This window comes from Macrotis lagotis, chromosome 1 (assembly GCF_037893015.1).
Source record: "Macrotis lagotis isolate mMagLag1 chromosome 1, bilby.v1.9.chrom.fasta, whole genome shotgun sequence".
Classification (NCBI taxonomy): Eukaryota; Metazoa; Chordata; class Mammalia; order Peramelemorphia; family Peramelidae; genus Macrotis; species Macrotis lagotis.
Window position 1 is genome coordinate 744,794,296 of NC_133658.1, and position 17,485 is coordinate 744,811,780.

Consider the following 17,485-nt stretch of genomic DNA (forward strand, 5'->3'; position numbering starts at 1 on the left):
ACCAGTAACACTGCATGTTCATAGACTGGATTTAAAAAAAAAAGACAAAAAAAATGCAGACACATAAAGCAATGGAATGGTGGTAGGTGTGCCCAGTGAAGGAACTCTGGGAGGGTTGCAACTTCCATGTTGCTGTGGGTGAGCTAGTAGTCTATGGATCTGATTAAAAAAAAGTTTAGCATTGAATTGCTCCTCATGTAACATTACTCTGCTTTAGAAATGTTTTGTATTTTGATATAAATAAACATTTCCTAAAAAAATAAGCTTCTGTTCTTTATTTCTGTTAGTGGCTAGAAATGATTTTCTGAGTTCATTTAATCAATTTCACTGATTCCAGTTCTTTTTGTTTTTTTAGGTTTTTGCAAGGCAATGGGGTTAAGTGGCTTGCCCAAGGCCACACAGCTAGGTAATTATTAAGTGTCTGAGGTCGGATTTGAACTCCAGGGCCAGTGCTTTATCCACTCTGCCACCTAGCCACCCCCTGATTCCACTTCTTTAAACCAGACCAGCTGACAAATACATCCAAATACATCCAAACCAGATTAAAGTGTGATGCTTGTCCTTTGTTCTCTAAGACCATGACATCAGAGAGGTGATGCCATGACAAACAAATGAACTGGATGTGAGGGGGTGGGGGTGGGGCTGTGCTGAGTCATTAGCCTCACTTTCTCCTCCAGAGACATCTGGCTCCAGGGACCAGATATGAATCAGAACAATTAGAGATGGTGCTGTATGTGAGGCAATCAGAGTTAAATGACTTGCTCAGGGTCACACAGCTAATAAGTGTTAAGTGTCTGAGGCTTAATTTGAACACCTGTCATCCTGACTCCAAATTCAGCCTCAGACACTCACTAGCTACAGTCATCTAGTCCCAATTGCTTCTAAAATAAACAAACCAAAAATCCCAACGAAATATTTAACAAAATAAATAAAAAACACAAAACATAGATGATAATACATTTTAAAAACAAGTCAATATGTGGCTCACAGGAACCTTATGATCAAATTTGTCTGACTCGTCGTGACCACACTGTCCTTGGAGTTTTCTTGGCAAAGATACTGAAGTGGTTTGCTATTCCTTCCAGTGGATTAAGATAGAGGCTAGGTGACTTTCTCAGGGTCACACAGATGGTAAGTATCTGAGGTTGGATCTGAACTCTTTTGACCTTAGTCCCAGCACTATCCACCATCCTTGATGACGATGAAGATAATATTTCTCCTTTGTTTTCTTTCTTTCTTTCTTTTTTTTTTTTAAGGCAAGGCAAATGGGGTTAAGTTGATTGTCCAAGGCCACACAGCTAGGTAATTATTAAGTGTTCGAGATGGGATTTGAACCCAGGTACTCCTGACTCCAGGGCTGGTGCTTTATCCACTTTATCCACCTAGCTGCCCCTTCTCCTTTGTTTTCAAGGAAGACCATAACCTTAGGGAGGTGATGTCATGACCTGCTTTGATTTAGATTTGAGTGAGGGGGATGCTATGTTAAGTCACCATTCTTTTTTCTTAGGCACCTTCTGAGGCCAGTGGCCAGATATGGATCAGAATGCCTTTGTGTGAGGCAATCAAGTTTAAATAACTTGGCCAAGGTCACACAGCTAGTAAATATCTGGGGTTGGCTTTGAAATCAAGTCCTCCTGACTTCAGAGCAGGTGGTCTACTGTGCCATCTAATTCACTTTTTTGTGAACATATTAGAGGCTCGCATTTCTATTTGAATTTCACACCACTGTTTTAATTGACCTAAAGTTTCTCTTCTTCCTTTGTTTCTAGGTTTGACAGATGATCTAATCCACTAACTGCACCCCCACTCACCATATGAATCTACTTTAGACACTTTATAAAAATCATAAAAACTTAGGTTCTGTATAGATCAGGATTACTTTTATTATAGGTGGTGGAAGAAAGTTAATGGATTTCATTACAGTCATATGTAGATACGTTCTCTAGATGATTTCCCAATTGCAGTTAGGTGATAATCTTAACAAAGACTTACGATCGACTCTCTTGGCAAAACTGAAAAATAGAAGTTTCTTTTTGGATCTTCTATTCCCTTTGTAGATATGAGGGAGATTTGGGTGCAACATTTAATTAATAAGTTTGATTTAGGTGATATGACTTGATTTAACAGGGGTCCTCTTCATCATGACCAATTCAGGAAAATCACCTTTTCCCATCCTTGTCCACTGGACCCAAGGCACTGGATTCTTTAGTACTACTTACTGACCAGCTAAAGACTCCCACCACTGAGCACCAGACCTCATTTCAAATCTGCTTATTTCTTGTCCTCTTCTTCTGTCCCTAACCCTAAATCAAAATTCCCATTCTCTAGTCAGTTAATTTCATTTGGTCTGTAATGTAAGCACTAAGGATTAATAACTCCATTTATTACTTGAATTACAAAACAAAATGTTTAGTATTTAACTAGAAGGAACATGATAAGAATGTTATGTCATGTTACTCTATGTCCCTGGGGCTTGCACCCTCTCTCTCCACTTCTTTTTTACCTTCTTTCATTTAATTTTTTTTTAAACCAAATACCTGTCACTAACAAGGTACTGTATAAAGTGCTCCTACATTGGCCAAGCTAAAGAATGACAGCATAGTTTTAATTGTTCTAAACACAAGATAGAGTTTTACATTCCCAATTTTTAATCCCTCTTCTCTCAAGTGTGTCATAGAGAAACCTAGGAGCCTTCACTAGAGAGGCTTCAATAATGGGCTATCCTGAGAGTGTACTATATTTCTTTTGGTATCAAGTTTATTGCTTTTGTAACCATAGTAGTCTAAAAGATCATTTCCTAGGTTATAGAAAGCTTATAATCACTATTGGTGGTGGACAAGGCATTCACATAGTAAAATTACAGTTCTTTTGAGTATTAAAGACAATTCTTCATTTACAAAATATTTTCTGGGGTGGCTAGGTGGTGCAGTGGGTAGAGCACTGGCCCTGGAGTCAGGAGGACCTGAGTTCAAATTTGACCTCAGACACTTAATTACCTAGCTGTGTGGCCTTGGGCAAGCCACTTAACCCCATTGCCTTGCAAAAACCTAAAAAAAAGTATTTTCCTAAAAGAATAATGCTGCTCTTTGGTTATGTAGATCTGGATTTTTCCCCCCTATTTGTTTGTACCCCCTTTTAAAAATAGTTTCCTTCTCAAAGGGATGCATTTAATTAACACTAACTGCCAAATCCTACTATCCCCCAATTTTCTTCTAAATGTTGGTTCAGTATTGCAGCAAAATGAAATAAAATATTTCAGATGGTGTTGAATAAATGAAGGAAAGAAAGAGCATTTAAATACAGCTATGTATTCTGCATTCATTTATGAATACAAATACAAAAAGTAAGACAGTTCTGGCCCTCAAGGATCTTACAGTTTATGGGGTCAAACAATGTACATATAGAAATGATAGCCAGGGGAAAAGGTTTTGGTTTGGGAAAATCACTAGGATGCTGAGTTGATCCATAGGTCAGTCAGCTGGTATGCATTTTTATTTTATTTTTTTTTAGGTTTTATTTTTTTTGCAAGGCAAATAGGGTTAAGTGGCTTGCCCAAGGCCACACAGCTAGGTAATGATTAAGTGTCTGAGACTGGATAGGTACTCCTGACTCCAGGGCTGGTGCTTTATCCACTGTGCCACCTAGCCACCCCTGGTATGCATTTTTAGAAAGGGGTGAATGGGTGTTCTAGGAGGACTAGCACTTTTGGTGTGAGGACTTGATGAACCCTTGGGGGGCGGTATTCATCCATCTTTGGTGGATATAAACCTTCAGCTCTAAGAATCTGTAGCATGCACCCCAGTAAACCATCTTGTCAGACAGGCTAAACCAGATGGAGGGTAACTAACAGACCTCAAAACTATTGGTGAGTTAAGGTGAGTATCTACCCCAAGCATGTGAAGACTTTCCCTTGCAGAATGAGCAAATGAGAATAATTTGCTCCAATGATCATGAGGGTGACTGAAGCAAGCCCTATGGAGTGCTGAGAGCTTGGGGAGACATCAAAGACTACAGGGTCATCTTGATTTTTTCTCTTGCCACTGGACTTCGATGTCTCTGGAAGAGAGATTGAGGCTGATGTTGACTTGATGTCTCATTTAAATGTCTCATTTAAATCCAGTTCACTCATGAGTCAAGTCATCACCCTATGATGTCATGGGTCCTTTTTGAAAAATGAAAGAAAACTCTTTAGAAACAACAGTTATGACTCATTTGATTAAAGTTCCCAGAGGAAGAGGTGTAAAACAAAACCAGGGCAGATAGAGAATGGCAGGAGTGGACATCTAGATGGGCTAGGAAGCATGGTCTAGTCTGACACAGTTAGATATGGTGGTCCAACTAAGCTTGCATTCACTGAATCACTTAGCCTCAGCCTGGGAATTCCAACACTGAGTGGATCAACTAAGCCAGGTACTTGGTCATTATGAGTCCCTGAAGAAGGTCCGGGTGAGGAGAATTAGGGTAGCCAGGTGAAGAAGGTGGTATGGCAATTTAAGGGTGATTGGACAGCATTAGTCAAAGAAATATTTTGAGGCATAGAGTAAATTCCTCTCTGCCAAATTTCATGCTAATTCTGAACTTATGTTTAAATCTGTTTTCCCAACAAATATTTGTTTTAACATTTGTTATTCACTTGATTTTCACAATAACAACTATGAAGTGGGAATTAAAGGATGTTATCCACATTTCAGAGTTGGACAAACTGAGGTTCAAGGAAGTTGTTATTTGTCAATATCACATAACAATTCAATGGTGAACCTAGGACTTCTTTCTTTTGCAAGGTAATGGGGTTAAGTGACTTGCCCACAACTAGGTAATTATTAAGTGTCTGAGGCCAAATTTCAACTCAGGTCCTCCTGACCCCAGGGCTGGTGCTCTATCCACTGTACCACCCAGTCGCCCTGAACCTAGGACTTTCAGTGCTTTGTAGATTCATTCCCCCACTCCTACCTCCTATTCATAACTCCAACAAACTGTCTTTTTTTACCTTTATTTTATTTTTAATTTATGGAATAAAGTAGAAATTTTCATAACATTATAATGAAAAAGATGATTGCACATGAAACTATAAATGTACAAGTTGCTATTCCTTTTAAAAATATAATAAAGTCATCATATAAGTTTCTTTTTTTTTTTTACCCTCCCATCCCCTGCCCTAGAGATGGCTTCCATTAGATACATATAAGTGTGTGTCTATGTACAAATATAAATGTATATACAAGCCCCAGCCTGGGGCTAAGTGATTCAGTGAGTGCAAGCTTAGTTGGAACACTATATCTAGCTGCATCAGACCATGCTTCCTAGTCCATGTAGATGTCCACTCCTGCCATTCTCTATCTGCCCTGGTTTTGTTTTACACCTCTTCCTCTGGGAACTTCAATCAAATGAGTCATAACTGTTGTTTCTAAAGAGTTTTCTTTCATTTTTCAAAAAGGACCCATGACATCATAGGGTGATGTCTTGACCCATGAATGAATTGGATTTAAGTGAGGTAGAGTTGCATCAAATCATATATATGTTTGTGCATATGTATACACACAGATGCACATGAAAAATTATTCTATACATGCTTCTATGAATATTCATTCAATTTCTGGGGTTCTCTACAATCACACCTGCTCTTAGGAAGCAATCTGACATTAGTTCCTTAAATCTTAGAACAGTAAATCTCAACTGTTTTGATCCAAAGGTCCCTTTACATTCTTAAAAATTATTGAGGATTCCAAGAGCTTTGATTATGTGGATTACATTGATATTTGCAACATTAGAAAATAAAATGGATAAAAATATGAAATATCTATTAATTAAAAATAATCCTATTACTATTAACATAATTCTGAATGAATGAATTTGAATGAAAAATATAACTATATTTTTGAAAATGAAAATAATGAGAATGGCATTGTTTTGTATATTTTTGTAAATGTCTTTAATATCTTAATAGAAGACAGCTGGGTCCTCATATCTACTTTTCCTTTCAATATGTGGTGATGTTATTTTGTTTGAAATATATGCAGAGATTCCAAACACAGAGATATATAGTTGGAAAAAGGAGTGTTTTAATAGGCAAATAATATGTTAGTGTTATTATGAAAGTGGTTTTGTCCTCTTAGACTCCTTGAAAGGGTTTTGGGGGCCTCAGTATTATGACTCTGAGAACTGCTGCTTTAGAGTAAATGAATCCTGGCATTCCTTCTCCCACAGGCAATGTAATCATGGAATATTAGAACTGAAAGGAACCTTAGAGATTAATTATCTAGTCCTATCACCTCATTTTCTAGAAGAAGAAACTATGGAATCAAGTGATTACTTTGTTTTTTATAAAAATTATCTGCTTGTAAAGGGAATTTATGTGTGTGTATGTGCTCTTAATATATTTTTTCCCTGCTCCTGAAATCACAGGTAGGTGGTTGTCTACTTCACATATACATAAAGGCAACCTGTTCTTTTACCCTCTGTCCATTAAGCTCATTCTATGTTCCAGTTGAAATATGTTCCCTGATTTAAGGGTTTGAGGTCTTTGAAATAAATTCCTATTCAATTTAGTGTAAACAGGTATTTCTTTAGCACCTGTTATGTGCTATTCTCTGTGGTAGGCATTGAGGATTCAAAGCCAAAAACTAATGGTTTCAACCTTCAAGGAGCTCTCAGGGATGATGTAATTAGATCCGCTTACATCTAAGAAGTAAAATATTTGCCCATAAGTCAAATCAGAGCTATTAGAAAAGTATAAAGATTTACTTGAAAGGATACTGGATTATCTGTCTAATCAACTCATGGTACATTACTTTCCCAGTCAGGATTCAGTTCAGAGGTCAACATTTTAATTTATAGAGCATTATTAATGAAAGCTGACATTATGAAATTGTAAAAATGAAAGAATAACTCAAAGAACTCCCTCTTGTTATAATGCCTTCTCTTCCACTCTCCCCCACCCCCCCATGTTCATTTTAGGATAAACAGTCTAAAAACATAGATAAGTCTTATGAGGTCAGCCTTGAAAATAAGCACTGGCCATTGTCCCAGGACCTGAAAGCAGTTGGGACTGGTAGGGAAGGGAGGCAGAGGAGAAGTATGGTAACCTCCTATTTTGAATTATTTGCATTGATGGGAGAGTACAGACATATTTGTGTGAACAAAATGGAGTAATTCTTAAAATGAAGTAGCTCTAGATCCACAGAAGAAAACATGGTGACTGATGGTACATTATTTCTCATTCATTGTTATTCCTCATGTATCAAGAAAAGTTTCATTTTTACAGTACTTACTGAATTTTAAATATAAAACTGACTGAAGTACCTGACTGTCAAATCAGTGAATTTTACTCACCAGAAAGTGTACTTGTTAGCAACAAATCTCAGTCAACAGATGTGTAATCTTAAATTGTGATTGAGTCGTTTTTTTTTTTTAGGGTTTTTTTTTTTGCAAGAGAAAATGGGGTTAAGTGGCTTGCCCAAGGCCACAGGGCTAGGTAATTATTAAGTGTACTCCTGACTCCAGGGCTGGTGCTTTATCCACTGAGCCACATAGCCACCCGGTTTGAGTCAAGTTTTACTGATGTCAAAGAAGTCTCATTTTCTTATTCTGAGTGGTTCATTTTCCCAGATGGGAAACCTAATTGGCTTATATGGTCAATTGTAAATGGAACTTTTGGGTTGAAAAGGAATAAAAACCTGTTTAATTCCAATGCTGAGAGACCAAGCTATGAAAAGGATCATATAGGCAGGATTATTTCTTATTCTGTTAAGGTCAAAGTGTTGGAGCAGGAATAAGCACTCAGGTTCGGATCTGGGCTCTGAGTTTCAGTGTCCTCATCTTTAAATTGAGGAGGTATGGACTAGGGGACCTTTAAAGTCCCTTACAACATCAAATCCCATATCCCATGATGGTGAAAACCATAGGAAGTAGTCCTGGGGCGAAATTAACTGCTCTAGGTCAATATGGAATATATATGTGTGTGTGTGTGTGTGTGTGTGTGTGTGTGTGTGTGTGTAGAGATTATTTGGGAATTAAGGGAAACATAATGGAGGGACACCCAAATCTTATCTACCACCAAGCAGACATTACAGAGAAAATAGAAGGACCAGAACGCACCTTTTATAGGTGCTTTGTCCCAAGGAACTTCAGGATAATTTCAGAGAATCTCCTTTGTTTTGTATTTTTTTCCCTTCATATTTCAAGATATCTCTTGGGAATAATCAATTACATTTATTCCCTTAAGCATGGGGACAAACATGAGCAGAGCCTTTGAAGTCAATCTTGATCCAGTTAACTCTTCCATTCATATATCCCTTAGTATATAAAATCACATCTTTCCAGGAAATTGGGTGATCATTTTTCTTTTTTGAAACTTGCTGTGATGATAAGATGATGCTAAGATTATGTTTCTCTTAAGTCCCAAATATTTATATATATTTTTTCTATTGGCAGCTTCCTACAGATTATTATCTGAAATTTATTCTAGACTAAACAAGAAAACTTCCAAGTATCAGTAAGGTCCCTTGCCTTGGTATCTGACTTCTCTCCCTTTCACCCAGGAGAACAAGGATGTGCCATTGTCACATCATCAATGACTAGCCAATCAGACTGCAGTTTTGACACAACACCCCTGCCCCTATTATCCTGTGGGCATTCTAAGGTTGCTCCTATGGAAGGAGGGAGCTAAGGGGGAGGCCTGGCTTGAGGCAAAGGATGATTATTACAACATGGATGGTATACATAATAGTCCGGCAAAAAGTAGGATTTTGCTTCCCACCAAAAACCAGTTCGGTAAGTGCGATTGCTTGTGGTTAAAAAATCCCAGGGATTAGATTACTGAATATGCCTTTTAAAATGGACAAAAGAAGCTAAATATGGGCTGTTGGGAACTGAATAGGACCTAACTTTGCCCTTTCTCTTCTAGGACATTGAAGTTGTGGAAACCAAGGCAGTGTCAGTGGTGCAACACTGGCTGAAAAAGGTTAGAAAGTTCTCTGAACATATATCCCCATTTTCACAAGGTAGAGACTACCTAGGCAGGGGTCTCCAGTAGGGTCAGGGATCTATACTTCTTTGTGTGAACTATTAAGAGACTCAACTTCAACATTTAACTGCAATTGAGCTCTGATGATCAAGAAGGTTAGAGCTGACATCTAACCGCCAAATTTCTTTGCAAACCTTTGGGGTGTGGAATAAGTTTAACTAAGATTATCAAGCATATTGGAGTGAGAGTTTGGCTGTATCTTCTTTCGGTTCATTAAGGTCTTAAGGAACTGTTTGGGGAATTCTTTCCTCAAAGGGAGAAGCCTGGGGACTTGAAGGCTCTTGAAGTCTCAGAGAGGATCTGCTTATATTTCAGACTGAAGAAGAGATTTCCCAAGGAATCAAAGAAAAGGTGTCAAACTGTCCTCCGATTCATGGCCAAGATGTACATGTGTCAAGAGATGTGGTAACAGGGGCAACAGTTGGAGGGTGGGAGGAAATCAGGCCAAGAGAAGAAACTGGACCTCAACACTTGTCATGACTTTCCCCTTCTCTGTGTATGGCTGAAGAGAGAGGATGGGGTTTTGTGTGGCTTAGTCATCTCTTTCCTGCCTTCTCAGGGGAGCTTACCAGCGATTTCATTAAGAGTGATTGGTTTAAAAAAAATTGATTGGTAAGGGGTGGGTGGGGATGACTGAGAGAGTTTCCCTAGAACACATCCACAGAGACTTTGGAAAACTGAGTTGGTAGGGAGATGAGGAGGAGAGATTGACTCGACTTTGTTCCATACTTTGAGAAGAAATCAGAGACCCTCATCTGGGTTTTTTAGATGAAACATCATATCTCAAAATGTGACTTAGCAACAAACCATAGCCAAGAGGTCCTCGAGGAGAGAACAAGGATTCAGTTCATAAGATGGAGGTAAGACATACTCACTTGGATCCCTAGAAGACAAGACCCCCTAATAATGGTGGAGGGGGTGGCATTTGGTCAAAAAGATAGTTCCCTTTGAATTCTAAACTAGTTCATATTTCCAAGTATTTTCTCTGTTTTCCAGAAAAGTACCCTTTGGATTGGAATTTTTCCTAACTTTGTTCCATCTCTAGGGGTTATTTTTTTTTCGTAAGCTTTATGGTAAGCTTTCAAGTGATTTATGGGGGGGGGAAGTCCCTCCCTCCACCTTTTATGCTTTCAATTCAATTTCACATTTTTCTTGTTTTTGCACCTGAATTGTTCAGAAGTCATTGGACTTTAAAAGCTAAAGGAAAATAAGCTCTTAAAATGCAAAAGTCAAAGCCCTCATCTGCAACAGAGATGAAAAGAGGTTTCTTAGTGCCTGAGGCTAGAATTCTCCATTCTACTTTCCCCATGCCTTTGCAATATTGTCTTGAAGTCTGTCAGCCCTCAAATTGAATCTCCAAACCTCTCCCAAACATTCCCATTCATTTTCCTGACCTACAGACCAGTGTCCCTCAAGGCTAAACTCTTAGGCCTCTCTAAATATCTAATTTATATATCATGTAATCTATAAGCATACATTATAAATTTTGTCACATATTTAAAATTATATAAGGTTTATATAAATTATAGGATCTGTGATTTAGAACTAGGGAAAAAACTAAGGATCATCTTTTTCTATCTTATTTCACAGATGAAGAAATTGAGGCCCAGAAAAGTTAAATAATTTGTCCATAATCTTACAGATGGTCAGCACCAAATATGAGATTTTGAAATCAGGTCTTCTAACTCTAAAACAAGTGTTTTTCCTCACTTTATTATTACTACCCTTTAACAATTATGACTCAACCTAAGAATTGCAACATCTCATTATCCCTTTCACTAAATGAAAGATATCCATGTACAAGAGATCTGGCCTCATGTAAAAGTGCAATAAATAGTCACTAAAGCTATAATAGAGAGGTCTTAGAAACTTTGGCACTTAAGAAATCTGAGGAATCAAATCTTTGATGTGGATGCTCCCTCCACTGCTATGACTCATGGCACCCATCAATACCTTTGAATCTGGTGCCATTCTTCTTTCATGGATCCTCCAAAGAACTTCCTGAAGTTCTAAAATCTTCCTTCTAGGTCTTTATATATTACAAATATCAGTGTATCTGTCTGGCTATTAATCTGCATTTCTACCACATAAATTACTTTTCCAATCACACCTACTTGTCTAGTACCCTAATGCCACTTGCCCTAAATCTTAGGGTGGGATGAGAGGCAACACGGTATTCCATGTCCTCTGCATGGTCACCATTTGGATTATGCTACCTACTGCCTGTCTGTCCATTGCTCCCTGAGTCAGATCTTGTACAGGATGTTATCCATAATAGTGATGAATACTTTTATTTAAAATATATATATGTAAAATACATTGTTATTTTATTTCTCACTATGTCTTGATAGTATCAGTAAATAGGATTCCTTGTTGGAGGAAATTCTTTAAAATATTTTATTGAGTCAAGTAATTTTTTTATTGTTAATAAGCAATTAAAAAGTAAAATATTGTGCTCTTTGTAATATCAAGTTAACTTTATGATTATGTAAGAAAATGCATTTATATATGTGTATATATGTATATATTTATATACACATAAATTATGTGTACTTGTTTTTTTACATCCATTTTTCCTGACTTCTTAAATGTCATTTATCATAATCTCAGATTTTCTTCAAGGTTAATTTCAAAATACATATAGATAATTCTCACAAAGATTTTTTTCCTACGAATGAGAAAGTAGGCACATAGATCAGTTGTAACAGGTCTTTTCTATTATATTTTTAGATAGAAATGTCATTCATTGTTTCCATTCTTTGGTAGACATATAATTAGGACTTTTTGTGTATGGGTCAGCATCACAAACTGTTCTAGTCCATATGAAATAGGATAGAAGGAGTTTTAGCCACTGTACTACTATGTATATTTTGGTTAGGGGAATAGAGAGAACGCCCTCTGGGACATGCCCCACCCCAAGGGCTGAGGACATGGCATACTGCGTTTCCATATCTTATCCCATCCTAACAGAGAAATTGTTTTGGATATTTCTGTTTTATTGATAAGTGGCATGAAGGTACTATCACAAGTAAGGTATGATTAGAAAAGGAAGTTGTTATGTAGTAGGAATGCAGGTTAATAGTCATGTTGCTTCTGCTGCATAAAGACCTAGAAGGAAGATTTTAGCCCTTTAGAAAGAGTTTCTTGGGAGGATCTAGAAGCAGAAGAATGGAACCAGATTCGAAGGTGTTGATGGGGACCATGAGCTGTAACAGTGGAGGGAATACCCACAGCAAAACTGGGATTCATCAAATTCCTGAAGAAGCAAAGGTTTTACAAGAATTCTATATTATAGGTTTAGATGACTGCTTACTTCAGCTCTACATGAGGTTAGATATTTTTTGCATGAATATAATTTTTTTAGGTATTATTAGAGACAGGAATGATGAAATTTTATAATTTAGGTTAAATCTTGACTGGAACAGTGGGGAAAAAGCACTGGTTTGGGAATCAAAAGACCTGAATTCAAACCTTACATTTGATGTTGACTATCTGTGAGTTCTTGGGCAAATTGTTTAACTTCTCTGGGCCTCAGTTTCTTCATCTGTGAAATGAGATGGAAGTAGATGATCCTTGGTTTTTTTCCTAATTCTAAATCCTATATTATATAATCTATAGATATATCTAATAAATATGTTATAAGTATATAGCTAAATATTATAAAATATGTAAACTATATAAATTATATATTTATAAATTATAAATTATTCATATGCCATCTCCTCCAATCCATGGCAATTAAAAAATACCTCAGACTGATTTTACTCTTTTAGGACAAACTATCTTACTATAATATACATCTGGAAAACAAATCATAATTTATGCAGCTTTGTATTAGATATCATATGTATTAGATATGTATTAGATATCATTATATAATTATATTATATCATTATATATGTAATAGATATCATATATAAAAAGACAGAGAACCTCCATCAAGGAACTTGTCTCATGTCTCATACCCATGAAAAATTAAATAATAAGCTATCACAGCCTAGTATAAGTGAAAAATGAGATAGTTTGTGTTATTAATTCAGAAGAGAGATGTAACTTTGCCTGAGGGTGGTTGAGAAAGTTTCATTAGAGAAGTTAGTGAAGATAGATCTGGATCTTGAAGGACAGATTAGAGTTGGATATGCAATGAGGAGAAAGTGAGGGTTTCCTCTCAGGTTAGAGGAACAATTTGAGCAAAGTTAGGAGGCAGAAAGCATATTGTGTTGGGAAGTCTACTAAAGCTTGAAAGCTTTATAGAAAGACTTGGGCAAATAAGCACATTATAATAGGACCAATTGATTATTGTTCCTTCAAAAAAAATAACCAGTGATACTATGAGAAAATAAAATGTCAATAACTTGAGCATTGCCTGTGGTGTTGGATTTTTTTCTGTCACCACTCCTAAACAGCACCACAAGAAATTGAGATGCAACAGATTCACAGATTCCAAGGTTTTATTTGAATTGTAAGGATCATGGAATATTTATTTAGATTTTGGAGAGAATATTTCTTTTGATATAGATGATTGAATGTTTCTTTGCTATATCACTTGCCTTCTATGCAACTTGGGGAAATAATATAAGACCTCTGGTTTCTGTATCATAATAAAATATGAGGGAAAATGATTGAGAAACTTGTTCAATCTGACCCAAGCTATATGATAAACTATAAGCTATATGATGACAAATATTATGATATCTGGGGAAATTGATCAAAAGCTTTATGGTTTTTTATAATTCAGAGATTCTTAATCTGGGGACTTTGAATTTATGAAAAATATTTTGGTCACTTATTTCAATATAATTAGTTGCCTTTGTAATCATAGTGTTATTTCATGTATTTAAAAATTATTCTGATAAGAGATCCCTGAGGGAGTCATAATCTTTAGGGGACCAAGCTAAAATATTTTTATAATCCATTTTAGCAGTTTTGTCCTTGAGTAGCAGTTTTGTGGAGTGGATAGAGTGAATGAGATAGAGTGGATAGAGAAAACCTGAAAACCAAAATATCTAAATGACATTTTGCAGCCACACACGTGTCTTCCAAGTCCCAAGTGATGTGAGAGATGAGGCTATGCGGGAGAGGATAGAGCAGGTGAGAAGAAGGTGAGACCTCTTTCAAAAAGACTTTTCTGGGTTCCTGATTTGGGAGTAAGAATATTCACAGCATAACCCAAATGGCTAAATTTTAGATTAAGAGGTTTTATTGTTGGATCTTTGCTTAAAAGACTCAGGTTTATTTAGTAATTGACCAATCAGTCTAAAAATAGGAGATTTATACAAATCTCTTGAAGGTTGCTGCTGGATGAATTTTACATTGTGTCAAAGCAAATCAATTGTTCTTCATTTTCCTTTCCTATCCCATGAATTCACCCACCCAAACCCACGTTCTGGGCTCATTTTCCTTCTATGTAAGTAGGAATACACACTCAGTTGGACAAGGAAACTTCAAGACAAGTATCCGACCATTGTGATTCCCTTAGAATTTCTTGCCCCATGGAGCCCCAGATGACAACTGTAATTTCATATCATTTCTCTCTCATCCTCCTAGTGTGTCTCATGTTATGGTTGAATCTGCTCCCTGTTCTCAATCCTCATTCACAGACCTCTAGGATCACCAGGTAAGATAAACAATAAACCGATTCAGTTGTAGGAGGTAAGAGGTGGAGAAAAGGGAGGCTAGAGAGAAATAGGCATGCCCCGGTGGGGTGGCATTTCTCTGGTTCTAGGAAGAACTCTAAAGCAAGATTCACTTGTGACTTTGATTCTGGGAGAAAGACCTTTGTAACATCACTTGCTCAAAAGCCCAAACTTCAAAAGGATCATGAGATCCTGCTTTTAAGGGGGGAAAAAACTTCCTGAAAATCAAGATCATAGGAAATTTTGCTCCTTGTGACTAGGAGTCACTAGACCTGGGTTCTAATCTCAGTTCTGCTATTAACCAGGTGTGTAATCTTGGATAAATAATTTTCATAGCTTAAGTTTCAATCTCTCCAATAACTTCACACAAGCAGATGAAAAGATGAGACCTTTTCCAAGAAGGCTTTTCTGGTTTCCTAGTTTTGGGGGTAGAAATGTTCTCAATGTAATTCAAAAGACTTAAGTTTTAGAGTATTCTCTTTTGCTGTTGGGATCCTTGCTTAAAAGACTTGGGTTTCTTCAGTCACTGCCCAATTAGTCTAAAATCAGATTTATATAAACCTCTTGAAAGTTGTTACCTAGTGAATTCTACATTCTGCAAAAAAAACAGCTCAATTGGCCTCCATTTTCCATAGTTGTACATGAAATAGTGAGGGGCAGCTGTGAGACAGTACTTTGAAAAAACTAAAGAACTAAAACTAAAGAAAACTAAAGAAAAAACTAAAATGTAAAGTCAAAATTAAAATTATTATGGAGCATTCATATATGAGGCTTCTACTAACTGGTCTTCAAACAGTATTTTATGGAATAGAATTAATTTTGTAGAGGGGAATTCATGCATTGGTAAAATGATAGTTGAGTGTCTTAGGGAAGCTAGGTGGCACAGTGAGTAGAGCACTGATCTTGAAGTCAGGAGGATGGGAGTTTGGATCCAGTCTCAGACATTTGACATGTGTCACCTTGGGCAAGTCACTTAACCCTGATTGCCTTTCATACACAGCCATCACCAGGTGTCCTGATTCATATCTGGCCAATGGATCCAGATGACTTTGGAGGAGAAAATGAGACTGCAGACTTAACATAGCACCCTCTCACTCTAATCCAATTCATGTGTTTATCATGGTATTATCTTACTGATGTCATGGTCTTCTTCAAGAATGAAAGACAAACCATCGTCAACAACAACATAAAGACATACTTCCCTTATAACTTCCTCTTAAGACTCAGGTCCAGGGTTTGGGTGAAGAATAGAGAGATCTGATCATCCCTATGACTTGGTCATTACTCCAGTTCTGTGCTCACTATTCTGTCTACTTCTCTGCTTTGAACCTCCAGGTTGGTATCATTCAGATTCACAGAGCAACCTGCACTTGAGGTCCTCCTCCCCCGACCTTGATGTTTGACCAGTGCAGCATCTCTTGGGGAAAGAAAATCCATCTGATGAAACTGTAACTGTGACAGTGGTGACATTTGCATCTTCCCACTAAACTACTAAATAGACATGCTATTTAAGAACACTTTCCTATGTGCTTGTGGTTGTGCTTCCAATATCCTCCAATCCCCTTTAATTTGAAGACTTCCTGGAGAAACACCTCCGACATTGTTCCAGCTCAGAGATCCTCCATCTAAGAGGGAAGAAGGAAAGTTTGTGACCCCATTGAATAAGCTAAATGGTTTCACTAGCTATACTACTAGTTACCACCAGGTGGTAGTGTTTCTCCACAAAAGATGTGATTATGTCTCTTTAGGCGAGGTGGTCAGTCAAATGTACTGCAGGTATTGAGTGCTCAGGTTTGGAGAAATCTTTGCATTGTTGGGGAAACCATAAGAGATTATCTAAGTCTTGGCTCCTGTCTTTGAGGAACTAAACAGGCTAGTTCTCTAGAAATCACATGTATTTACATGTACTCAATTGAGAACATATACAAAAAACATATAGAAACAGCAATTAAAATACTGTGCAAAGTGATTCAATACATGCTGAGAGACTCCAGGAGAAAGCAGTCAGAATTTCTAGGAAGCTGAAGAGGACATTGGACCTGAAAGCAAAAAGACCAAAATCCAAATTTGGTCTCAAAACACTAGTTGTGTGTACCTAGGCACTTCCTCAGTTTTCTTTTCTAAAAACGGACTAAAAGTGCTTATCTCTCAGTGATTGTGAGAATAAATTAAAATATTGGTGAAGCATTTTGAATAAAGTGTTTTTTAATGTTATTTAATCAGGAAAGGCTTTTGTGAAGAGGTGGGGTATGCATAGGGTTTCTTCTTTGTTCCTAATATTTGAAAAAAAGAATCATGAGACCTGTGATTGAGTTACCAAGTGATACCTATTGTTTGCTGCTTTTGGAATTTATTGTGATGTAGGGTATGCATGCATACAAGTACACATATGTGAGTACATGCAATCATCTAGTATTGTGGGAAGAGACATTAAATTATGGCCACAGAAACTTTAAACCTTGGGTGGAAATGAAATCATTAAGTGGCTCAAATGGAGTTTTGTTCTGTGCATGATTAACCCCAGGAGGAGAGTTTGGGAACAAATATGCTGCCTCTACCTGTATTACACAGGGGACTGAGCCATGGTGAATTAAAAGAAAATCACTGGCAAATTTGGGACCAGTCAGCTGTGACCAAGCCATTTGTGTAGCTAAATGGAGCTGAAAGAGCTAATAAAGGCTTTGTGGGTCATAGATCCAAAAGGAGAGGATAGAAGAGGGGAGGAGGGAGGGAGAGAGAGAGAGAGAGAGAGAGAGAGAGAGAGACTGAGAGGGGGGGGAGAGGAGGAGAAAAATGGGGGGGAGAGGGAGAGATGGAGGGGGAAAGA

The 17,485-nt window shown here is 37.3% G+C and overlaps 1 protein-coding gene across 2 annotated transcripts; it reads left to right on the forward strand.

Annotated features, from left to right (window-relative positions):
• Window positions 1–8,626: 8,626 nt before the first annotated feature.
• Window positions 8,627–16,175, forward strand: SPATA19 (spermatogenesis associated 19). Of its 2 annotated transcripts, none has more exons than XM_074187238.1 (7): window positions 8,627–8,769; window positions 8,903–8,959; window positions 9,338–9,427; window positions 9,791–9,882; window positions 14,047–14,124; window positions 14,570–14,639; window positions 15,994–16,175. In XM_074187238.1, exons 1-6 carry the CDS (start codon window positions 8,692–8,694, stop codon window positions 14,628–14,630), a joined length of 456 nt encoding a protein of 151 aa, XP_074043339.1. In that variant the 5' UTR covers window positions 8,627–8,691; the 3' UTR covers window positions 14,631–14,639; window positions 15,994–16,175. The 2 variants fall into 2 exon arrangements, with proteins under 2 accessions (XP_074043339.1, XP_074043346.1); XM_074187245.1 differs by having other exon boundaries at window positions 14,047–14,113.
• The last annotated feature ends 1,310 nt before the right edge of the window (window positions 16,176–17,485 follow it).

What these genes read in the sequence shown, in the direction of transcription:
- SPATA19 (XM_074187238.1), top strand. Translation starts at nt 8,692, where the DNA reads ATGATTATTACAACATGGATGGTATACATAATAGTCCGGCAAAAAGTA. An exon ending in ATTCAGTTCATAAGATGGAG is followed by an intron (nt 9,883 to 14,046) that starts GTAAGACATACT and finishes GACATTTTGCAG; the next exon opens with CCACACACGTGTCTTCCAAG. An exon ending in ATAGAGCAGGTGAGAAGAAG is followed by an intron (nt 14,125 to 14,569) that starts GTGAGACCTCTT and finishes TCATCCTCCTAG; the next exon opens with TGTGTCTCATGTTATGGTTG.